This window comes from Neomonachus schauinslandi, chromosome 3 (genome assembly GCF_002201575.2).
Source record: "Neomonachus schauinslandi chromosome 3, ASM220157v2, whole genome shotgun sequence".
In the NCBI taxonomy this organism is placed as follows: Eukaryota; Metazoa; Chordata; class Mammalia; order Carnivora; family Phocidae; genus Neomonachus; species Neomonachus schauinslandi.
In genome coordinates, this window is record NC_058405.1 from 105,599,459 (window position 1) to 105,625,451 (window position 25,993).

General features: G+C 34.3%; 1 protein-coding gene across 1 annotated transcript in view; it reads right to left on the minus strand.

The window, feature by feature from the left end:
- The window catches only part of LRP1B (LDL receptor related protein 1B), a 1,499,204-nt gene that overhangs the window by 653,877 nt on the left and 819,334 nt on the right, over window positions 1-25,993 (minus strand). The window contains exon 21 of the mRNA XM_044913608.1: window positions 9,660-9,842. Coding sequence (XP_044769543.1) covers window positions 9,660-9,842 — 183 coding nt within the window. The remainder of the gene's footprint in view (window positions 1-9,659; window positions 9,843-25,993) is intronic.

Here is a 25,993-nt window from a genome sequence, read left to right on the forward strand (position 1 = left end):
ACTTGAGACTTAGGGCAAATTTGTATTATGAAAATGAAATAAAGATTAATAATATTAAACTGTGTTATAGAAAATATAAATATCCAATATCTAAAAAAAAACAAAATCTTTAGAAATAATTTTTAAATGTTCACATTTAAGTTCAAATAACCAAGTCAATTACTTTGTCTTTACTAATTACACTTTAAAACTACATGCTGAAAATAGGTGTTTATTATCAAGTTGAGTTTTTACACGATCTTTTCTGATCTATTTATAATGATGTTTTCTATCGATATATGTGCCAGAATATTATGGAAACTGCAGTTTTGCCCTTTAGGCAAAGAGAATAGGAATGGCCAAGTAACAAAACAGCAACAACAAACAGAAATAATAATCAGTATGTTGGTATCATGACAACTAGTGAAATCACACATATATGCAAACATAAACACACACATACACACACACTCAGGACATTATAAGGACTATTTTTATTTGTGTTACCTTGAAATATATAGTTTAGAATAAAAGCCAGTACAAAGTCAACAGCTATAGGGACCTAAGAGTTTCTGGAATCATTAGAAATTGTACTGCTTTACCAAAATAAATTTATATGATTAATTCTAGAGTTACTCTTTCTCTGTTAAATTATTTTGGCCATTTTAAAAAATAGATTTATCATTTTGTAAACTGCTTGACTCATTTTTATCTTAATAAAAGACATCATATGTTATAACAGGATAATCTTGGTTCTGGGATGTGATTGGCAGTTAATATTAAGAATATGAGTATGGGTGTGTCTGGGTGGCTCAGTTGGTTGGGTATCCAACTCTTGATTGACTCGGGTCATGATCTCAGGTCCTGGGATTGAGCCCTGTGTCAGGCTTTGTGCTCAGCAGGGAGTCTGCTTGAGGATTTCTTTCCCTCTCTCCCTCCCCCGCTTGCACTCTCTCTCTTTTTCGAGTAAATAAATAAATCTTAAAAAAAAAAAAAAGAATATGAGTATGTAAAGAAGTGAATCTTTGAGAAAATCCAAATGGGTTTACTCAATATAAGCATAATGTCTTTTTAAATTTCAATCTTTTAAAAAAAATTTATACTACTGAACTTTAATACTACATACATATTTATTTCTCTAACAATGTTGGCTTCAATTCAACTCAGCAATTATTTATTAAGTATAATGTGTTTGCCTAGCTACTGAAAAATGTAGAAAGATGGGAAAGACAAATTTCTGACATTGTGGAGCAATAAGTCTAGTAGTGACAAATGTTCTACACTGAACATATATATATATAAAAAGATTAAGATAAAAGCCATATAACAATCACGGAGTGCTGTGGAATTTCAAAATGGTAGAAAATATAAATGACTGGAAGGTTGAGAACAAGATTTCCTGAGATGTTGTTGGAAAGGGGTCTGGAAGGGTGAATATTACAAATGGAAGTAGAAAAAAAAATCATATAGATAGCTGACTAAAGTATACAATCTTAATATATGCTTTGCAAAACAAAAGGCAAGTAAAGCAGAAGAAGAGAGATAATTTAATAGCATGCTGATTACTCTTGCTACTCAATAGGAATGTGTCAGGGCATTGATGGTTGAAGTAAATCAACTCTAATTTGGTCTTCTCTCCATTTCTGAGTGAATTCACTATAAAATTCCATTTTGCATTTGTATTCCTTATTTTATGCTAAACAGTATTTTCTTAATAGCATAGCTATATGTACAAATTTTCATCAGAACTATATACACAGAACCATGTATATTGAGTTTAATGGATGATTTTCAGTGGCCATTTTGAACACATGGGGTTTTAGTGTTATTTGCTGAATCTAATCCACACATAACATGCAACTCCTATGTAAAGTCATAAAGTCAGGAAAGGGTGGGATTTGCCCCAGAAGCAATAATAAGGCAGTTTGAAGTCACAGTTCATGAAATGTTAACTGCTAATTCATGAGGTGTCTCTTAATCTTAAACAATAGAGAACCACTGAAAGATTTTGAGAAAGTATGTGCTCAGGTTGCAGTTTATGAGGTAAGAGGGAGCCAAAGCTATGTGTAGAATGGATTGAAGTCAATTATTGTCAGAGGAAAACACAGTAGACCACACAGTGGTTGAAGGACAGATAATGTAGGTTTACCATATGCTGTGCTATGTGAGTGGAAAGAGCAAAATGGGTGATGGTACAGAAATTGTAGACATAACATCAGTAGGACGTAAAAATGATGACAAGTTAGGATGTCAAAAGGCACTTTCTGCTTTAAATCCAAATGTTTAGGGGATTGAAGATGTTTCTAACATAAATAGAGAAATGTGGAAAAATTTCTGGCTTCAGAAAAAAAGTGGGATGTTCAGCATAGCATTGGAAAAAAGAATGAGTTTGAAGTATGGGGTAAATTCCAGTACGGATTTGGGAGATGTTTACCTGGAAGTGATGATTGAAACTTTGGGAACAGAAGAGATTGCTATGGATACCTTGCAGAAAGATGAGAAGGAGCAAAACAAATTAAGAGAAAAATCTACACAATATCTGAAACACATGCATTCAACAAGTTTTTTTGTTTGTTTTGTTTTTGTTTTTTACCCTAATGTAAGGGGCAGGCAACGAGAAGTGAAATTAAAAAAAAAAAAAGGAATCTAAATGGTAAATGAATAGAGGACAATCCATATGGGAGCTCATAAGAAAAGATTTCAAAGAGAGGACATGTATTGCAGAGAAAGGTCAAATCTTACAGAGAAAGAAGTCAAAATGCAGTATTAATAGTCAAAGTTATCATTCATCAAGCTCATATTGTGTTCTAGGCACTGACTGCATGTTCTATTTATGATGATGATATCATTATCAACATCATCATTATCTATTTTACAGATTAGAAAACTGAAAGTTAGAGAGGTTTGGTAATTTATCTGAACTCACATAGTTATTATCCCTGGTAACCACTGAAACAGCAATTTCCATCAAAGGTAGAGATAGGGTGTTAGATTGCAAAAGGTGAAAGAATGAATGAGTGAAAGAAAGACATCTAGATGCACTACACAAGATTATTTGATGAAGGGAAGGAGGAAGACAGAAAAAAATTAATAAATTCAAAAAAATGCTTTTGAGGTTATTGGACTAGATATTTTATAGAGAGGAAGAAAAATTAATGTGGAGAAAAGAATTGAAAGCATAAGCAAGAAAAGTGACTAAGGTACCATAGGAAGTAAGAGGTCATAGGATCAATATCTAAAGAAAAGCCTTTCTGGGCAAAAATACTTTCTTCTTCAGTTCAAGATTGAAGAGAACAGAGATAGCCTACAGCAAATGTTTAAAACTGCCACAGGAAGAAATCAAAAGAGAAATATATAAGCCTAATAAGCAATATACTAAGTACTTTATTAGTTTCACAACACATAGACAATGGAGTGCTCGCCACATTATTTTCATCAGAAATAAGTAAAACTATTCCATAGGGTTGGTTATGGGGGGGTCAGTGCTGTATTTAGAAATTCTTCATAAACAGTTCATCATATAATTCCAACAAAATCACTATTCTACTGTAGGAAATTTTTGGTTCTAATTATTCCAGATTGCTTTTAAACAAAGATTAAATTCATCATTTCACTTTGTATTTATTGATACAACAATGGGGAAGGAAAACAAAACAATGTAATCACAGAAAAGAGTAACACTTTGCAGTTCACAGAAGCCCACAGAGAATTTTCATTACACAGAGCAAGCTGTTTGCTAAGCCAATGTCAGAGTTAAATCCCCATGTGTGGCAGTTGTTAGTTTTGTTACTTCTTTTGCTAAAGAGCATTTAATCCTTAACTCTTAACCTTACCCTGGGACCTGACTTGAAAATGTATGTTGCTTTCCAATGGAATCTTGAGTGAAAATTATATGGGTCAGCCTCAATCTACCATCACTTTTGGAAAAACAGTCAATCATAAGAATGGACTGTACAAGTATGACACTGTCTCACTCTTCTTCCCTAGTCATCCATTCCCCCTATTCAGAGACAAACATTGATAACAAGTTCTTGTGAATTCTCTAGAAATATGTTTCTATTATAAAATACTTTTATAAAAAAGTGTTATATACTATGCTCCCTATTGTTTTCCTTCACTTTCTACTCAACACTTAATCACAAGAAACATCCATGCAGTGATTTCCAATCTTTAAAGTTGCTGCAAGGTATTTTACTGTATGGATATACCATGATGTTCCCACTAAGTGCACTGTTTTGGCCTATTTAGGTTGTTTGTAACACTTAGCTTATTTCTTATTTTTTTTTCATAGAGAATTGTTCATTTAATATTTGTTGGATTTGTTCATGCTTTGTCTAGAATGGTTGTAGTGATGGTCATCAGAGACAGAGTTTATAATTTTTGTGTGTATGGGAGGCACTAACTTTGGGCAGTTATAAAACCAATACTATGTTGCTTAAAACAATAGCTTAAAGGCTTTTATTCCTTTTGAATGCTCTGGAGGAGATGAAACAGCACTGTAACAATGTTCCTTAGATATCTGGTAGAATTTTTCTACTGGACTTGGAGCTTTTGAGAGAATGATGAGAAGGGACAGATATTGATTTTTTTTTTCCTTTTTGTTATAAATAAATCACCTGCACTTTCCCTTCTAGAATAAATTGTGAAGTGCATATTTATGAATGCATGATTTTATTAATACAGGTTTTTTATTCATTTCTATGACACTGCATAGTTTCTTTAATTTGTATAATTTTTTAGCATCTCTAATTAATTTCACATTCTCATTTACGTACTGGATTTTCAGTAGGTTTTCTTTATTAGGTCAGTTAACGTATTAGCAATTTTGGTTATTCTTTCGAAAACTTAATTCTTGAATTTTCAAATCATGCTATTTTTCTTTCTCTTTTCTAAATTTAAAAATTAATCTGTTTTTCTGTTTTCCTTTGGTTTGTTGTTATGTCCTAACTTCTTGAGTTAGATGTTGCACTAGTTAGGATAAGATGAGCTGCAGTAACAAACTAAAACTTGTATATATGCTCTTTAGACCCATAATTTAAAAGGTCACTGGGACAGGAAAAAAAAAGAGCAGGAGGATGCTCACTTTCTAGCTTAAGTGCTTTAGCATGGAAGTGATATAGTCCATTGGCTAGTGCTAGTCGCCTGGCCGCAATCTAACTGCAAGAGAGTTGAGAAATAAAGCGTAAGGAGAATTGGTGAATACTGTCTCTCCTACATATTGTTAAAAAATATGTTTTAAAATTTGTTAATGTAAATATAGGTATCTAAAAAGTCTTAGAACAGTTTTGACCTTTAATAAATTTAAAAATATAAATGTTACAAGTAAAAATATTATTTGAAAGTTTATCTAAATTTATTATACTTTTGTAAATGGAGTTTTAATTACATGCAATTTTGTAAATTTAGAATATAACACTTTTAACATTAACATTTTTTGTTTCACGTCCTCTAGTTTAAGATGGCAAACTACTAGAAACTATTAGAAAAAAAACTTAAACATTCATTATTCAAGATTCACAAAACTAACAATATGTTAAATATAAATAATTAAAGTTTCAGATGATGTTTTCAGTGATTTTATAGCATTTATACTTCTGAAGTTATTAAAGGTTAAAACATCACTAAGAGTTTGGGACATAACATAAAAATGTGCAAAGTTATGAATTTTTCCTTTGAGCAATGCTTTATTTATATTCCATGTGGTCTGATATGTACAAATCTTTATTTTCTAAAATTTCTACAACTTCAGTTTGATTCCCTGTAGAATTAAGATAATGAGTGTTTTTATTATTAAAGTTCCAAATGCAAGGGTGGCTTTACTCTTCATAATTATTAGATTTATTATACTATGATCAGGAAATTTTGTCTGTATCACTTCTACTTCTTGGAATTTATGGAAGCTGTTTGTGACAATAAATGCTTATTTTTAAAAAATATTTCATGAGCTTTATAAAACAAGTTCATTTTTTTTTGACTTCTAAGAATAGAATTATATTTAGGGATATTCTTTTCCATTTTTTTTTTCTCTTTGAGGATCTCAAACATACTTATTTTAATTATTTTTTTTTAGATCTGTCATTTAAACATCTCATTTTCATTTAATCTTGAGTAAGTTCATTTTATGATTGATTTTTGATGGCTGGTTTTATTAGAGATGGTTTTCTTCATGGATTTTAGAAATTTCTTTTCAATCTCATCTTGGATAGGAGTTTTCAATTTTCTCTCTGACTTTATGTGTTTACTCATCACTGTGTACAGGTATTGCTGCTTCTAGTTCAACCCACTCCATCACTGCCCCACTCTTGGTTCAAAAATACATCCTGTATTTGTCTTTTTATCACTTTCAGTACCTAAGCTAGCCAGAGGCTTGGCATGATTGCCATGCTTATGTCCTCCCATCTCTCTAGGCACACAACTTCATTTAAGTAACCATCCTAGGAAGCAACCAGCAGTAATTTTTCTCCCCCTCTTTTCAAAAGGAAAGGAGTCCCATTCCAGTTTCTGATTTTCAACAGTGAGCCTGGCTTCAGTCCCCAACTTCATGTGGGACAGCTTTATTTCCCATTAAACCTAAGATCTGAACACCTGTTCATCTCTACTGGCCTCCAACTCCAATCCAATCAGGCATCCAGATTCAACCCAGCTCACCATTTGTTATTCTATTTTATTTCAGTTCATCAGAGATATATTTTGTCAATATGACCATATCTCTCTCATTTTCTTCTGCTCTGTTTTATCATCATTTTTATGTGTTTTTAACAAAGTGTGAACTTAAAATTACATCTTTATGAATTTTTTTCTTATCCCTTCTTAATGACATTAGAGTAGTTCATTGTGTGAATGCACTATAATTATTAAGTAGTTCCCCTAATGATGGGAAATTCACTATTTCTAGTTTGGGGGCTATTAAAACAAAATGTTGCACTGAAAATCTTTCTGTATATATATTCATTTTTTTAAGATTTTATTTATTTATTTGAGAGAGAGAGAGTGATCTTAGCCAAAAGGCCGAGAAGCGATTGGGCTACTAATTAAATTAAAGTAAATTTAAAAATATCAAAAACATTATAGACATGTACATATATTTAATCTAATATTTATATATATGGCTCTCTTTAATATCTTCAATATTCATAAATATGCATATGTAATTATGAGTTATGATGCCTCAAATAGTTTGATATATTGTGGTTTACTATACTTTTTTTTTTTTTAAAGATTTTATTTATTTATTTGAGACAGAGAGAATGAGAGAGAGAGAGAGCACATGAGAGGGGGGAGGGTCAGAGGCAGAAGCAGGCTCCCTGCTGAGCAGGGAGCCCGATGCGGGACTCGATCCAGGGACTCCAGGATCATGACCTGAGCCAAAGGCAGTCGCTCAACCAACTGAGCCACCCAGGCGCCCTGTGGTTTACTATACTTAAGCCACAGATTAAATTAGAATCAGATTGATGGTTAAACTATTACCTTTCACATTTTGCTTTTATTTTTTATTCTATTTATTTTTATTTGTGTGTGTGTGAGAGAGAGGACTTAAATTCTACTCCTTCAGCAAATTTCAGTTATACAATGGAGTGTTATCAACTACAGTCACCATGTTATACTGTATTTCCCTCTGATGATGCAACATAAATTTTATTTCAGTTCTACTTTTTTACATTAAATTGTGGTTTACATGATGACTATTTGATACATATATGTGATGTTTCATATTAAATGGATAATCCAAATCCCAAGTCAACACACATAAAATTGTCTCTCAGAATCCAATTTTCCAAAGATACCCAGCGTATGGAATCAAAATACACTATCCCCCAAATATGCTACTTTTACATAAGGATTATTTTCAGCTGAAAACATTTGAAGTTCAACAGATGTAGAAGGAAACCTTCCCATAGCTTCCTTAATCTGACTATAAGCATAAAACTTCTGAGAAATGAGGACTGCCATAAATCCTTTTGTAGAGAAGTTTTATGGCCATGGAGAAAATAGAAAATCAGTGCCACAATGGACCTGCACACATTTTATTAACTAGCCCTTATCGTCCATTAGTTCCCCCATATATTTACCTACCTACAACTTGCCATCCCTATAAACTCAAAGTCCTTTTCCTTTCTTTTCTCACCTTTCCACAAATTTACTATTATTTGCTAAATTCTATATAAGCCCAAGTTCCAACCACCCCCTGGAGTTACTCATCACTGAGTTTTCCTACATGCGTGACGTATGTGTATATAAACTTGTTTTTTTCTTTCTTTTCTTATAATCTATCTGTTGTCTATCTAATTTAAAGGGCCCCAACCAATGAATCTAATGTCGGTATAGAAAAAGGTTTTTCCTCCTTACATTATTATTTAACATGTTATTCATCTATTAAATTCCAATCAATACAGTATGTTCCAAAAAGATAATTTCTAAATTTAAAGTCACATTTTTTAACCAATAACCCCCAAACTAAGACACTTAATGTAACAATTGAAAAGAGTCACATAATTGTGAAAAATATTGTTTGAAAAGTAACCATTTTGAAAACACAACTCCCTCATTAAGAATGAGCCTCAGGAGTATTTATTTCTCTATACCCATGTTAGCTTATATTTATCTCTTTATTTCTTAGTTGAATGCTTAATTGAAAACAGGAAGTGTGTCCAAATAAAGAAACACAATTTCTTTTTATATTTTTAGATGCCCATGGGCCATGTGGTTTCCAGAGTTTTGTTTAATCATAGCTGTGATAACTTTTCATTTCTACCTTTTGGTTCAAATACTTAATAAGGAGCAAAATGAATCACCAAGCGATTAGGCAATTCAAAAAACAATTTCACCTCATCCCAGAGATGATTCCATAATATATCCTGAAATCTATAGGAATTGTTTCCATGGATTATTGGATTGATGATATAACCCATTTCACAATTATACCACAGTAGTTAATTGTAATATTTTTTTTTTCACTAAACTTCAGCTCATCATCTGGTATAAAGAGGAAAATATGTAAGTTGGTTTATTATGTCAGGTAGAACCTACTCTATGTAGAAAAACAAAATGGAACAGTCATAATAATAGAATAACATCATAAAAAAAATAAAAGCCACAATGACTTTCAAAACAATTCAGTTTTGAATGATAAACATCACCTTTATCTTAATGAAATCTAGCAACAGCACAATTGAATTTAAGAATCTACTGTACTTGAAAATAAATGTATATAATTCTGCCTTTCCATTTCATTCATCCTCATGAAATTTTAGGGTGAGGATTTATCTGTGGAAAGAGGAATGCTGTCTGTGGGTTTAGCATACTTATCTCTTTCTGGAGTCTGGCATTTCAGACTCTGAATCCAGGATTGCATGGTCTCAAATCCCAATTCTCCCATGCTGTCTCTTTTGACTTTTTTTTAAACTTGAGCATGTTAAAAAGTTTTCTGGCCTTCAGGTTTTTCACTGTGAGTTGGGATGATGAGATGAGTTCACGGAGAAAACATTCTTTAGAGCGGTGCTGGGCCCATAGATAGTTCTCCATAAATGTTAGCTAGTATTATTATCATATGTAAAATATGAGCAAACTTACTAGAAACACAAGAACCTTTTTTATGCAGGTAAGATACACACTGAGGATGGGCCAAAGGGTTTCTACCTCCAGGAACCCCAAGGTGGAGGATGAACCGATGTATTGCTTACCTGTACTCCGACAGGAAAACTTGGTTTTGTGATCACACAGTCGTAATGTCCCATTGCAGCCTTTTTCATCACTACCATCTTCACAATCTTTTTCCCCATCGCAGCGCCACAGATCAGGAATGCAGTTTCCATCGGGATGGCACTGAAATTCATTCCCGTTACAACCAGCAGGAGAACGAATCTCTTAAATTGAAATGAGGGAGGGAGAGGCAGAGGGGGAAAGATAGGAGAGAAATTATTATTTTACTTGATGATTTTTTCACCTTTTTTTTCTTTTCAGGCATAAGTATGCTGCCAGAGAGAATGTATTTTCACTTTAGTTGTTTTATAGCTGTAATACTCTCGTTAATGATTAGAGGAAATGATGTTTCTTGCCTCCCGCAGAATTCCTGAAAGTGCCACATACATTAGGAAAAAGGAAGATATGTAGATATTCTGTTGTGATTTGTATTAGAACCTCAAGAATGAGATCTTTAAAGGGCTTTTTGCTGTGGCATATGTGAGATTTCACACTCTACACTAAATGTCAAGTCTCTGGTTGGTCTTTTGACATTTCTTTAGACAACTTCTTTCAGACTAGTAAAGGGTAAATAACCAAAAAATCATAAGTACTTTCTGATTAACAATATCTTTGAAGAATAATGTCCAAAATTTTGAAAACAAACAAACAAAAAGCTCCAGATAATAAGCAAATTCTTTAGGACATAAGATTTCAATTCTAGAATGAGAACAGTCACACATAAGAATTTGAGGTGTTATGAATTCAAGTTCAACTTACCAATTAATAACTCATACAGTTCCCAGATAATAGTATTCCTCAAAACCTGTTGACTAAAAATATAGATTAAATTCTACAGGTTAAATTCTTGCATAAGCAAGAATAAGGAAACATCAATGTTGGGGATATGGATGCTTTACAGTATAACAATTGAATATGGCTATCATTAGCAGTATTTTAAATTGTTATTAATATCTAATATTACAAAATATCATATTAACCAGTATCTCCAAATTCTGTTGTAAAATAGATTTTAGTATGTATTTTTCTGAATCTAATTTTTTTAAAGATTTTATTTATTTGACAGAGAGAGACAGCGAGAGAGGGAACACAAGCAGGGGGAGTGGGAGAGGAAGAAGCAGGCTATCCGCAGAGCATGGAGGCTCGATCCCAGGACCCTGGGATCATGACCTGAGCCAAAGGCAGATGCTTAACAAGTGAACCACCCAGGTGCCCCTCTATATCAAATTTTTAATGTAATAAACTTGTTGCATATTTCCTACAGCTATATTCAGCAATTTATCTACATTGCCTCTATATTAGCAATTAATCTATATCATTATGATAAATTTAAAACAGTTTTAGGTGAGTTACCCATTACTTAAAGCTGGTTTGGTAGGAATCATGTGTTTATGAGTTACGATTAAATTCACTTGAGGTCAAAGCTAACAATATCATTTATATCACCAACGCAGTTACTTAATCTTTTTAGACCTCTATGTGTTTACCTAGAGAGTAAAGAGTCTACAGGGTTGTTGTGAGGAAATAAATTGGATATCTGTAAATAATTATTTTAGCTACAAAATTTTATTTTTGCTGTTATTTTCTATAATATAAATATTCATTTTCTGAATTTTTCTCAATTTAAAGACTTCCAAAAACTATAATATGTCAGGTGATACAATATTATAAAGATGCACAAAATAGACTTACCTCTACTCCTTAAGTATTTCTAAAGCAGTAACAACAGCAAAAATATATATAAAATGAGCCCCACTGTAGCAGGAATAAAGTTGTTTTGGTAGAACATAGCTATTCCAATTCACAGAAAATCTATAGGACTAAGTTTTGTTTTTTTTTAAAGATTTTATTTATTTTATTTGACAGAGAGAATGAGAGAGAGAGCACATGAGAGGGGGGAGGGCCAGAGGGAGAAGCAGACTCCCTGCCGAGCAGGGAGCCCGATGCGGGACTCGATCCAGGGACTCCAGGATCATGACCTGAGCCGAAGGCAGTCGCTTAACCAACTGAGCCACCCAGGCGCCCTATAGGACTAAGTTTTAAAAGTAACCACTACAAAGAACACTTCTACTCATCCCACTCAACTTACAGAGAAGGCATTGAGTTTAGGATGGCTTTGAAGTCCCTTCCAAGAAGAGACTTTTTCTACTTTCCTAGTCATGCAAATCATTCTGACTTTGGGTATATAGAGTGTTCATGATTAAACAAAATGTCTGCGGGATGCCTGGCTGACTCAGTCGGTTAAGCGTCTGCCTTCAGCCCAGGTCATGATTCCAGGGTCGTGGGATGGAGTCCCACATCGGGCTCCCTGCTCAGTGGGGAGCCTGCTTCTCTCTCTGCTGCTCCCCCTGCCTGTGCTCTCTCTCTCTCTCTGATATATAAAATCTAAAATAAATCTAAAATAAAATCTATAAATCTAAAATAAATACATAAATAAATAAATAAAATGTTTGCTTCCACACACAAAATCAACAAAGACGGTAGAGTCTGTGCACATTCAGGAGATATATATGGAATGTGATACAGCAAACTCCCACCATCGTTACTTTGTCATCTGCGGAGTGTACTATTTAGCAGTATGGCCTAACTACTATAGTGGTAAAGAATGCTGGGACAGGTCTCATAAACAAGATATTGTGAAGTCTTCAAACCTGGAGTCTTTTTAAAGGTAATTTGAGAATTCTACGTGATTTCAATATGCAGGAAGAGCAAAGGAGACAAATCAAATGGAGTTTCGAGACCTAGTCAGCTCTTAAAGTGATTCCATGGTGAGGAGGTGGACTGTCATGCAGCAGTGAAATGGCCTTTGGTTCTTTTACTGACTACTTCAACTTCCTTGAAAACAAAATACAAACTTTGGCTCAGCTGAATTTTAAAACCTGTAGTATGAGCTCAGCCAATAATGCATAAAGGCTCTATTTCAGGTAATTGTCATTCAGTGATTCCAAATACTTAATAATGGAAGGTATAGTCTATTTACTTTTCTGCATTCTGTAAAATAAGAGTTGAAGACTGGCAGCTCATATATTGAATTTGTCCCTCAGCATGTTTAATTTGGCAAACATACTATTGACCTCTTAAAAATCTGAAGATTTCCTATAAAAATATCTAGATTTTCCAGTTCCTTGAAAAGTAAGATGCTTGGGCTAGCATCCTTGCAAGGTAACAACTGCTACCCGCTTTACATGGGGCATTATAATACATTATATATATTAACATATATGTTATGTTATATAACATATGCAACAATATATTAATATATATTTTATGTTATATTAATATATATTATATGTATTAACAGCTTCCTATTATAATGAAGAGATGAAGATACTCATTTTTATTGTATTTTCCCTAGTTGATTTTTTTTCCTTGGTGGACGTGGACAGTCGGGCAACTGCAAACTACATTTTCTTTTGTTTCTGAATCTACTTCTGAAAAGCTGCAGAGAAAATTTGGTTTCACTCTTGCTTCAATACTAGTACTAATTTTATTCTCTTCTGCAAATTAGTATTCCTTCTTTATAAGTCCAACTTATGGATAGTCATGAATAATCCTGAAATTCATCATGCTTCTCTCTTTGCAATAGCCTCTTATAATTTAGAGCCAAATTTATGAATCATTTTTCATATATGAATTTATTTGGAACAATCTCACTCTCAGATTTATTTACATTGCTAAATCTTTTTCTGCTTCTTTAAAAAAGTCCTGGGTGCCTGGGTGGCTCAGTCGTTAAGCGTCTGCCTTCAGCTCAGGTCATGGTCCCAGGGTCCTGGGATCGAGACCCACATCAGGCTCCCTGCTTGGCGGGAAGCCTGCTTCTCTCTCTCCCACTCCCCCGGCTTGTGTTCCCTCTCTCGCTCTCTCTCTCTCTGTCGAATAAATAAAATTAAAAAAAAAGTCCTTCCTCTTTATAATATTTTATCTTTCCAGGTAATCATTTTGATTATTTCTGAAAATAATTAGCATGCTAAGTAAATAAAGAAACAGGATAGTGATACGTAAGGAAATTTTGAGAAGAAATACATTACATTTAAAAGTACCTAATTGAAGAAACACGATATTAGCTTAAATAAAATTAAATGGTATATACCAAATTCTATACTATATTTCTATTCCTCTTCCCATCCTTTATTTCTTCAGGTACTATGTTGCCTCAAGAATGTCAATAATAATGAAAGGAATTCTATGTTTAACTAATTATTGTAAAAGTCATGCTTTGACTCTTTTAAACATATTTTGGATTTGGTTTCAAAGATCTAGTTCTTTAAAGTCGTGTTAAGTCATTAACTCAATGACCTAATGGGAAATTCTCAAGAAGATTTATATAAACTAAGAAATCTAGATAGATCAACCTGATTCAAAAAAGAGACTTGCAAAAGGTAAACTGCTGCTTCAGGAGAAGCAGTATGATGTGATCCAGCAGTGTGGCGACTTTACATATAGAACCCGAGCCTTTTAGCTCAATGTTATTTACCTCTGGAAATAAGCGAGATAAATAAGCTGTGGTTACACAGACAAGGTGGCATCGATGAAAGGGAGAGTATGCTGCTATTGTCTGAGGTTTTTTGTTTTTTGTTTTTTTTAAATTCAATTTGCATTTTCTTTGCTTCGCTTGGTATTGTTTGGTTTGTCTATTTGTACTTCATAAGTGAATCTACTCATTTGTTTTCTTATTCTAAATAAACATTTATCTTATGAATCTAAAAACAAATGTGATATTTCCCTGAAGCTTTTCTTCTTCCTAAACTACTCGTGTCTAAACTTCTATGGGTGGGTATACTATTTATTAATTGACACCACACACAACCAGATCATAATAAGTTTAAAATGACAGTATAGTCTAGAGAAGGAAATACAGTAACACCATTATAAATATTCAAATCTAAGTGATGAAACAATTCTCCTTTTAATAATGTTTACATACATGTCACTAATGTAACCCTCCTGATCCTAGTTATATTATTCCCCCAAACTTGGATTCCCTTCATCTATTAATGTCCATAATTTTCTTTAAGACTCAATTAAAAAAACAATTATATAGGACCGGGGCTCTTATTCTGGTGTCTGCAGATTTAGGAAATTCATGGATAAGCTTTAGAGATTTATAAGCTCTCAGATTTTACATGATGCTTTACGTTGTTATACATCTTTTCCCCTGTGGAAGGGACTCAGAGCTTTTTTTGACTCACAGAGAACTCTAAGGAGAATGCCAAGACCAATTTCACACTTTCCTGTTTTTATTTTTAATTCCCATTCCATACACCTTGCATGTAAACAGTAGTTTATATGGCATTTGATTTTGCTTGTGCTTCAAATTCATCATACTAGAATGGATTAAAACCCAGTGAAAAAAGATCACTCATCTGTTCCTTTTGATTTTGATTAAAAATAAGCAAAACTGCTTATTGAGAGCACCCCACTTCACAGAAACAAAACCCACAAATCAATATGTCTGTATTTATACAGATGATAAGCAGCAGAGGTGATATTTGAGCCTACATAATTAAACTTAGAGCCTGCTTTCTTTACCACTGTACCATTTCTACCTTTTTGCAAGTCTTTTCTCATGTAGAGCTTAAGAATGAAAAAAAAAAAATCAGCTCATATAATAATCATGAAGTAACAATAAACTCATTTACATTTTGTGTTTCAAATACTGTTGTTCAATCTATTTCATTTCGAATAAAGTGTAATATTTATTTTATTCTGTTGCAAAGTCATGGTAAAATTTGGTCTTTTATGAAAATGAGAGAGCACCATGGATTCTTATAACAGAGGAAAAGAAAAGAGTTCTTTTCATGATTAAGAGTCAGGCAGGGGCTGGGGGAGAAGTAGAATGGGACAAAAGATAATCTGAACAAAGTTAGCAGCATTCATAAAATTCTATGTAGAGTGTGATGGAGAAGGGGAGAAAGAGAAAACTAGACAGGTGGGCAAAGCCTGGACCTTGAATGACCCTGTGTGCTTTGCTAAATGGTTTGGATTGAAGCCTGAAGGTTACTGGGAATCACAGAAAGACCTTCCACTAGATTCTGATAATGCTCAGATACACAGTATTTATAGATCACTTGGGGAGCATTTAGACAATAAATAGAAAGAGAAAAAATTCTAAGATGTTTTAAATTTACAAGGATATATATATACATATACACATATGTGTATGTATATATATATATATGCTTCTATTTCATTAGCTCAAACACTCAAAGTTTATACTAAAGTCAAGTAGACTATCACACACACACACACACACACATTTTTATATTCCTTCCCTTTCCATGTCTCATCCAATTCCCTCACATAAATTAAAAATACCCCAAACCTATTTTTCAATGTCTGTTAGGTTTGGGTGTGTGTTGATGTTTAGAAACATGCTGTCCTCTGCCAGAAAATACAGAAAAAAAAAAAATTGTGGAGTTTTATTTCCTCCTAACTTCTAGCCAAATGAAATCTGCTTCTGTTAACAGTTGTTGATTTTCCCCTGGATGGAGAGCTGCATTCCTCCGAGGAGCCTGTGATGACCATTCCAACCTGAGTTCCAGGCCTGTGTGTTTCCCCAGAGCCCCAGTTGCTTAAGCTTTAGGGCTTGGCACACAATCTATCTTCGTAATATGGCTTGTCCCAGTGGAGTGTTAAAATGATGACTATCTTTATATGTATATGCTCATGCTGCTTTACTGTTATGTTTTCATGTTGCTGATGCTGGTTACATTTTTAACTAATGCAATTTTATTGTATTTTTGCCCCGAAGCTATTTAAACCAAGCATACAATTTGGAGAATCTAATAAATAAATAAATGCAGAGCCCTGAAGGAAATGTGGCAACCAATGGTGGAATTTATCCCAATATTTAAATGAATTCACTGTGACTAAATACTTGCAGTTAGAAGACTAGCAACTGTACAGAGACATAAAGGAATTTTTCCTCCGAAAATTAAAAAAAAAAAAAGAAAAGCAGGATTGAAAAAATATACCATACCTTTTTTTTTTCTTTTTTTTTAGTCAGAATACATTTTTTGGTTTATAAGAAATGTTAAAGCCCCTCTGAGAAAATAACTAATAATGGTGTTGCAAATATAATGAATTATTTAAATTGTGAGACCAATCTGGGTAGAAAAAAATGACTTTTTTATTGTTTTAATGGAGTTTATACATTAACTTGTCATTCACTGTAAAATGCTTTGAAAAGTAAAAAGCACTATGCATTGCATGTGCATACAGCTTCCTGCATTACCTATAATCACCATGTGTCAGTCCCTGCTCTTTCCTAGCTTGAATCACTATGCATTAATAATTCCTGTACCTAAGGCAGCTGTTTGCTCCAGATACCTAGATATTCTTCACTTGCCTGGAACCACTGAAAATCGGTTTGGCAGTATGTCAACAGTTTCATTTCATTTTCGAACAGAGTGTGGACCTAACCTTGGCCTTTCTGCCTCAAGAGACCCTTAACATCCCATTAGGAGGTTAGGCTATCCTTTGTTTATATAGATCCTTAGGGGAGGGGTGCGTGTTAAAACCTGCCTCCCAGCCTGTGTAGAGCCTGTGTTGGGGTTGATGAGATGCACTGTTCTGCTCTTCTCCATGTTACATGGGACGGATTCCCCAGGGGCTGTGGCCTGTGTGATGGCATTATAATCTCTGCTGTGAACTAATAATGAAGTCAAACCCAGAGCCTCCCCTCTTCAACTTGTCCTCATCCCAGTGGACCTTGATGATGGCCTGCCTGTCATCTAGGTTATAGATGTTACCATTTGGTTATTAACCTGACCGCCCCTCACTCCCTTCCACTCCAACATACAGGGCACGGTTTTTGTGTTTTACTTTCAATTCTACAAACTCTTTTTACCCTTGCATGTAGCCCTCACTGGAGATTATCCTGATAAGGAAGTGGATGGAACTATCAAAACCATTTATTAGGACATGGGATTTAATGGGAACTTTAATAATAAATAAGAGACAATATTTCAAATCTTTAATGTTTACTGTCTGGTTCAGTTAGAAAAGTGGAAGTAAAAGAGAAGAAAAAAAAAAAAGAAAAGTTGAAGAGAAGGAAATGGGAAAGAATGTGTGGATACCTAAACACAAATTCAATTATTGTAATACTAAAATGATTTGAGTGTTGAAAACGCATAGACATATAGACACAAAAAATATATTGAAGCAGAATTTCAATTCATGACACTAAATATCCCCCAGTAAGGTAAAATATAGAAGCAAAATCTGGGCGCCTGGGTGGCTCAGTTGGTTAAGCGACTGCCTTCGGCTCAGGTCATGATCCTGGAGTCCCGGGATCGAGTCCCGCATCGGGCTCCCTGCTCAGCAGGGGGTCTGCTTCTCCCTCTGACCCTCCCCCCTCTCATGCTCTCTCTATCTCATTCTCTCTCAAATGAATAAATAAAATCTTTAAAAAAAAAAAGAAGCAAAATCTATGTAAAGCAAATAAAACATTGTTTTTAGTTCATTAAAATTAAGTTTTGGGGTGCCCGGGTGGCTCAGTCAGTTAAGCATCTGACTAGATTTTGGCTCAGGTCATGCATGATCTCGGGGTTGTGAGATCCAGCCCTGCATTGGGCTCCGCACTGGACGCCTGCTTAGGATTCACTCTCTCCCTTTCCCTCTGCCCCTCCCCACCCTTCCCTCTCTCTAAAATAATAATAATTAAATTAAATTAAGTTTTGATATTTGGAACTCTACCATGAGCATTCCATTTAGAATTTAACATATCATGGGAATGATGAACTTCTACATTCTCTAAATATTAGTGTACAGAATGTATTAGTCTGTTGAATTGGCTGTGTAATTGAGAAATCTGTTTTTCCATTTACTGTTCAAATTAGCCAATCACCTTAATAGCTATGTTAGATACCAACTATTAACTAAAACAGGTGGCAATACAGATATTTTACATTTGGAATTTACCTCTTGGCTTAGCAATATGCTTAGCTCACAACAGGCATCAAATATTTACTGGAACAAAATTTTAAATATTACGTTATTTAATTTGATATTTTAAAATAATGTGGAATATTCCTATGTAGAAAGAATGTATAGCATATATGTATACACACACACACACACATAAGGCATACGTTTGAGGAAAGGCCAGAGAATATTATTTAGAAATTATTAATGGCTTATCTTTTCTTTTTTTGGCCTTGTTTTCCTGCCCATTATTTTTTGCCTTTGTCTTTTAAGATTGATTCTATGGAATGGGCATAAAGGATTATTTAAGATTATAGTTCCGTTAGAGTGTGTCTCTACTTGTGTTTTAAATAATGGGTCAGCAAGCTATGACCTGTGGACCAATTTTGGTCCACTACCTATTGTCATAAAGAAAGTTTTATTGAGACACAGCCATAATCATTTGTAGACATATACTCTATGGCTTCTTTTGTTCCAGAACAGTGGAGTTAGGTAGTTGCAATAGGCAAAATCTAAAATATTTACTATCCGACCTTTTACAGAAAATATTTGCCAACTCCTGTTCTAAAATGGGGTAAATTCTGGTTATGATTCATAGAAAATACCATTAAAGTGCATACATATCAATAATAACAGCATGCTGTGCTGAAAGATTCTGATACCAGTGAATATTCTGTTCCAGGAAGGTCATGGCAATTTAAGTGGATGCTCTTATGCACCAAAGTTATTTGTGGAAAGGTTTTAGATGCAAATAATCACAATTCATTCCTTGGGAGGCCCATGTGTACACAAATACCATCCTAAAACCAAAATAAATTTCCTAACAAAAAGTGAATAAATCTGGTCATTACATTGCAGGAATACAATATCTAAGTACAAATTCAGTTGATGCCTCACATAAATAAAGGAACAAAGGCTGACAGTTCAAATAGGTTCTGAAAGAATCTAACTACCAACTATTTATACAGGAAAAAGGCAAAGTTCTATCCTATTGCTTATTTCTTCACTCTCACAAGAGCATGGCCCTACTCAATTACTGAGAGGTGAATTAATTATTTTGTAGATCATCCATGCCCCTTGTCTCTTTTCTTTTTTGTTTGTTTGTTTGTTTGTTTGTTTTAATTTGTCTATTTTCTGCTGAATGCCTGAAGTCCTACCATTTCACTGATCACTACCCACAATGGGAGAATAAGGAAGCAGAATTTAAGACTGTGGAAATTAATTCACTCTTGCCCTTATTTTTTGGCTCTATTAAAAGAAGAGGAAACAGGCTGAGGTTCTTCATTAAAATTAAGTCTTTTTGTTACCTATTGACTTTTGTTATTAATTATATCTTTTAAAAAACAAGAGATGTTCTTCTGCTTAGTGTCAAGATGCATAATTATTGTCAATACAAGAGCTAAATTTATCTAAGAATAAGTGTAGATCTGTTATATTCTGTATAGTTAAGATGAAGATAATTGACTTCTTTCTTCCTATTTTTATGAACCTTTTTAATATTTTATTTTTAAAATTATACTTATCTGATTCCCTTTAGTTGTCCTGATAATCACAGATAATGCTAGAAACATTATGGATTCTCAAAACAGGCTTTGTTATTAATTGATTCAAAAGCCTTGAGTCTTCTTTGCTCTTGATGTAAAAGTTGTTTGCAGTATTGAGGTTAAAATGACCTTTAAAGAGCTATTTTGTCCGGGAAAACAAAAAGAGGTTTCCTATGGATAAAATCCATTCATAATTAACATTGTTTTGATATCTCAGTGTTAACATTTCCTGAGGAAAATAAATCAATCTGCGAGAAAATAAAGTTAAGCCAGACAATTGGTATCTCATTGAAAGTGGATATTATACCTCTCTAAAAGTAGATGAAGTTTAAATTTGCTTTTACTTGTATTTTATCAGAAAACAATCCATGTTTTCATTAAAGGAGGATAATTAAAAGTCACTAGAAGAGAAGATCATATGATTTTGCTGACTACATAATTTGCTAATTTCTTCAAATTCAAAGACAATATTTTATTCTCAATAAAATTCAGTGAGACATAGCAGCAGTTATTTTGATTGTGTGTTTTAGTAAAAATTAACTGAAAGCACCTTCAGAATATTTTCATAAAAGAAAAACAAAACAGATGATTGAGTCTGATTGTGTATAGTATTTATTGGTATCTTGTTTCCTATGTTGTTAGGATTAAACTGTGCTGCTAAAAACGTGATGGGTTCAGCTGAGATGGGATAGGATATAGACCAGAAGTCAAGAGATAGTGGTTTTAATTTCCATTCTCTCCATGCTTCAACGTGTAACCTAAGTCTTCGGCCACAAATCGAGTTTTGATAACTGCACTCCTCCGGGTGCATTCAATCTCCTTAGGTAGGATATTATCCTTTTTGGTTGGCCTTACAGTCTGATTTTCCTGGATTTTCCACAAAGAATTTAGCATAATCATTTATATCCAAAACCTCTGGGGCACCTGGGTGGCTCAGCTGGTTAAGCGTCTGTCTTCAGTTCAGGTCATGTTCTCAGGGTCCTGGGATTGAGGCCCACATTGGGCTCCCTGCACGGTGGGGAGCCAGCTTTTCCCTCTCCCTCTGCCCCTGCTTGTGTTCCCTCTCTCGCTGTGCCTCTCTCTGTCAAATAAATAAATAAAATCTTAAAAAAAAAAAAAATCCAAAACCTCTCCTGAAAATGTCTTCCTGGCTAAAAGTTTTCAGTCTCAAATCTCTAACACAGAACATGATCAATTCCTTTTAGGAAGCAGCATGTTTTTGTTACTGTTATATACTCATAAGGATAATTTTATCTAAATGAGCCCTTTTTCTCATCTGCCTGATAAAATAACTGAACTGAATGATCTTTCATTTTCTCCCAGCTTTCTAAATTTTCTAAGTCTATGAGGTGAAACTTTTATGGCAGACTAAGATTCTTTGGGTGACTGAAGAAATTGTCTTTGTGGGAATGTCCACAGCTATTGTAATGACGAAGTTTCAGAATCTACTTTATCAAGGAGAGTTGTGGGAGTGAGAGAACAGAAACAAACAAACCAAAAAAAGAGACAGGCAGATTTACTGCGGTTATTTAATATAATGTTTCAGGTTCCTTCTAGTGCTCTTTGGGAAATTTCATTACAATGACCTGTAATAAGTAGAAAGTTCTTTCTTTTCTCTTAAAGAAAAATGAGAATGCAATGGAGAAAAACATAGTAATTATTTGGAGATCATATAAATGTTATGCATAAAGAGTTAGAAAAAAAGGGAAGGGGTGAATTATATTCCATCATTACACAAGCAGGGAGCTCGATGGAAGAATAAAGAACAGAAAATCTTTGCTTGAAACTCCAGCTGTGTAATCCTAGGCAAGTATTTTAACCTCTCTGAGTAATCCTTATTGTTAGGACTAAATGGAATAACAAATGTCAAATACCTGGCAACTAGTGGGTGGCCAACATATGCTAACTCTTCCTCCCAACACTGAATTATTACTAATGGGATCTTCTCACTCACTTACTGTTAAATAACAGATACTAGAAAAATTAAACTCTTCCTATCTTTCTGGGAAGTACTATCTATTGGACAGAGAGGATGTAAACAAAAATAAATAAACACTAATACAAGATAAGGGAGATTTCCTATCTATTTTATTTTATTGAATCCTGGACTGAAAGTGCAAATATTTATTGGATAAATGAAAGTGATTACACTTTATTAAGGAGATGTACGTGAATAGATCAGTATGCCTCGTCTTAAACGTCATCATGAAAATAAACTCCAGGATCTGGGGATAAGGCAAAGAAACAGAAAAGAAAGTTACTAGTAACACAAAATGAATAAGGGTTGAATTCTGAGGGTCTAATCAAATTTTGTGGTCAAGAAATAAACTCTTTCACTCAATAATTATTTACTGAGCATTAACTGTGTATCAGATATCGTACTTGACTATGAAACTACAAAGACAAAATTATTCTAGCTTCGTTCTTATATCTGTGAACAGGGAAGTAGTAAGGCAAATGAATGAATGAAGGAATAAATGAATGAATGAGGACAGAGCCCCCCAAAAAGTGAAAGTTTCCAAAGCAGAAACAGAGTTAAGCAGTTAAAGCAAAAGAATATGACCATGTGTAGGAATACATATTAATAATGTTATACACTTAACTGCCTAATGGATTTGGGAACTTGTTAAAGATTATTCATAATAAATCAAAATTGAAGGTCAATACATATTTAATTTCAAATTTGCATTTAATTTGCATTTGTGATGTAAATAAAAGATCACATATGTTCTATCACCCAGCTCATGTGCCTAGTGCACCTGGCAGTAAATATTCCCTTTGTAGACAGCCAAACAGAAGGCATTAAAGGACAGTGACCATAAATCAGGATCAGATGACCCTTCAAAGTAAAGAAAAATCCAAATATTTGAGGGATATTTCAGTTGCATTTAGGCGAAATTGCAAAATTTAGGCAAAATCAATTCTAGAGAAGCCTGTTCTATTATCCCATCAGGTCTGTGCTGAAATTATTGGGTATAAATTTTTACAACAATTTCTGAATGGAAATTGACCTAAAGAATAGCTGTCTAAAGATATTAAAAAAAAATTTTATGTTTGCTTTAGAAATGCCTTATTCCTTGGGAAAATTTGGTTAAGACTATTCCCAAAAGAGTAGAAGAACGAAAGTATACATAATTCAAATGAATTAAACTGTCAACAATAAGATTAATTCTATATATTTTTTATTTTATAGATGCATATGTCCAGTCTCCTTTTTTCATTCTTTCTTCCTTTCTTTCTTTCTTTCTTCCTCTTTCTTTCTTCCTTCTTTCTTTCCTTCCTTCTTTCCTTCCCTCCTTTCTTCTTTCTTTCTTTCTTTCTTTCTTTCTTTCTTTCTTTTCCTTTCTTTCTCTCTCTCTCTCTGTCTTATTTTTCCTTCTAGACAGAGAGTTAAAGACTTGTAAGAAAAGACTGAAATCTCATTTTAACTCCACTCTTCATGTCTTCACAGGTAAAACCATCTTTTTACAAAACTTTTTAATACTTAATAAATGACCAGGCCTAAGGCTCTAAAGGGAGGTCCCTCATACCAAATTGCTTGAGGGTCACTTATTTTTTCCATTTGTAAAAACTATTCACCCAGTAGCTCTACAAAAGACTCACTATAGAAATATGTGCCAACCAAAGTAGTCAGAACCAAAAAAGAAACCAGAGCTAAATTAATGATAAACAGGCAATGATGCAAAGGAAGGAATCATTGTGCTATGGATTGTCTTTCTATTCACCTCTTGCTTGTAGACTCTGTGTGTGCATGCGTGTGTGTAGTGCTTTCTAAAGATACTGCGTCTTGTTTGCCTAGTAAGGGAGCTTGGAAGTGAGAGGAAAGACCATCACAACATTAAGGGGAAGGAGATGAATATAAATTTATCTAAAAGGGGACTAGCAATTAATAGTTTCTCCACATATTAGTCACACTAATGATGAAAGAAAAATGATCATCACTATAGAAATTCTTTTTTGAAAGTGGTTTCATAGAGAATATGAATGAACTTAAATTCAGGAATTTTCTAAAAAGGGGATAATATATGGAATGTTCCATTTCCTGGTTTCTTCTGCTCCTTTACCATTAAAAGTTAACTCAAGAGTATTTTTGCCCTTTTGAAAACAATTTGAGTTGAGAGAAACTACACACATGCTCTTTTAACCCAGGCAATGTACAGCAAAGTGCTGAGCAATTATATGGTGGATTTGATCAGTTTTGACAGCCTGTCTTGAAACTTAAGCTAGAATCCCCTGCTCTTTCTTCCACAGCAGGTTTTGAGACTGAATTATATGACTAATTGCACCAAATTTCTACTTTACTTTGGCAATGGCCTTACAAAGCTTGCGTGTGCAAAATGACTTTCCTGATCAGCTTTAACAATTCTATCTGTCATGATTATTTTACAACTTCCATATCAGAATACATAAAATAATGATGGATAAGAATATTTGAATGCCCTCTGAAACACTCTGAATTGTATCAAAGTCACCCTAGAACATCCCCATGCTTTCTTCAATTCCTGCAACTTGTATTCACCAAATAGAGTATTTGATTAGGGAATTTATAATCTGATAAATATAAATTAGTTCAGGAAGTTCTCATTCTTTTCTTGAAACATATCCAAGAATCATGTAGATTATCTGGATCATTTCCTTAGTATGTATAATGCCGTAATCATATTAGAAATGCATGGTATTCACATTGACAGTATGTGCTTTACAGTAACGCACTTGTGAAATTGAGGTGCTCTAAAGGGAAAGGCCATTAATATTAAATAGACACTGATTCTATAATAATCCAAACCTAAGAAATTATCTAGTGAGGCTACCAGGGGATGGGCCACTCACTGTAGATACTCATGGAGCTAAAGCAATCTCTCCAAAAGTTCTTAATGTGCCATGATCATTTTAACTTAGAGACAAATTCACATAGAGAAGAGGGATGGGATCTCACTTCTGAGACGAAAGTAAACTGACTCTGGGGCAATTTATCTTTCACAGCATATCAGGGGCAGTGCCAGCAGACCACAGATATACACCTCGTGAGGAGCCCACGACGACGTCTGCAAGGTGGGGGGAAATGCAATTTATATTCAAAGCGTAACTTAGTAATGACATGTCAACCATACCCCAGATGAATGTTTCCAACCTATAAGAAAACAAGGAACATACATTTTTGTACACCTTTTCTTTCTGCATGCAAGGTTAGTGGTAAGTAAAAAGCTCTAGTTCCTGTATGTTAGTGAACCAACTAAAGTAAGAGAGAAAATGACAAAAGAATGAGATAGACATAAACGGGGGTGGGATAGAAAGAAAAACAGAACGAGAAAAAGGGAAAGAGGAGGGGGAGGGAGGGAGGAAGTGACAGAGAGAGGAAACAAAAGAAAGACAAAAGGAATCATGTCAGAGAAAAAAATACAGAAATTTTCCATTTTGTAAGTTGTTAAATATTTGCAGAAGACAAATATATGCCCTTGGAAAACACTTCGAAAATGATTCCTCTCTCTTTTTTTTTTTTTTAAGATTTTATTTATTTATTCATGAGAGACAGAGAGAGAGACAGAGGCAGAGGGAGAAGCAGGCCCCCCGCGGAGCAGGGAGCCCTATGCGGGACTCGATCCGGGGACTCCAGGATCATGACCTGAGCCGGAGGCAGTCGCTTAACCGACTGAGCCACCCAGGCGCCCTAAAGATTTTATTTATTCATTTATTTGAGGGAGAGAGAGAGAGAGCGCATGAGAGGGGGGAGGGTCAGAGGCAGAAGCAGACCCCCCCGCTGAGCAGGGAGCCCGACGCGGGACTCGATCCCGGGACCCCGGGATCACGACCTGAGCGGAAGGCAGACGCTTAACCGACTGAGCCAC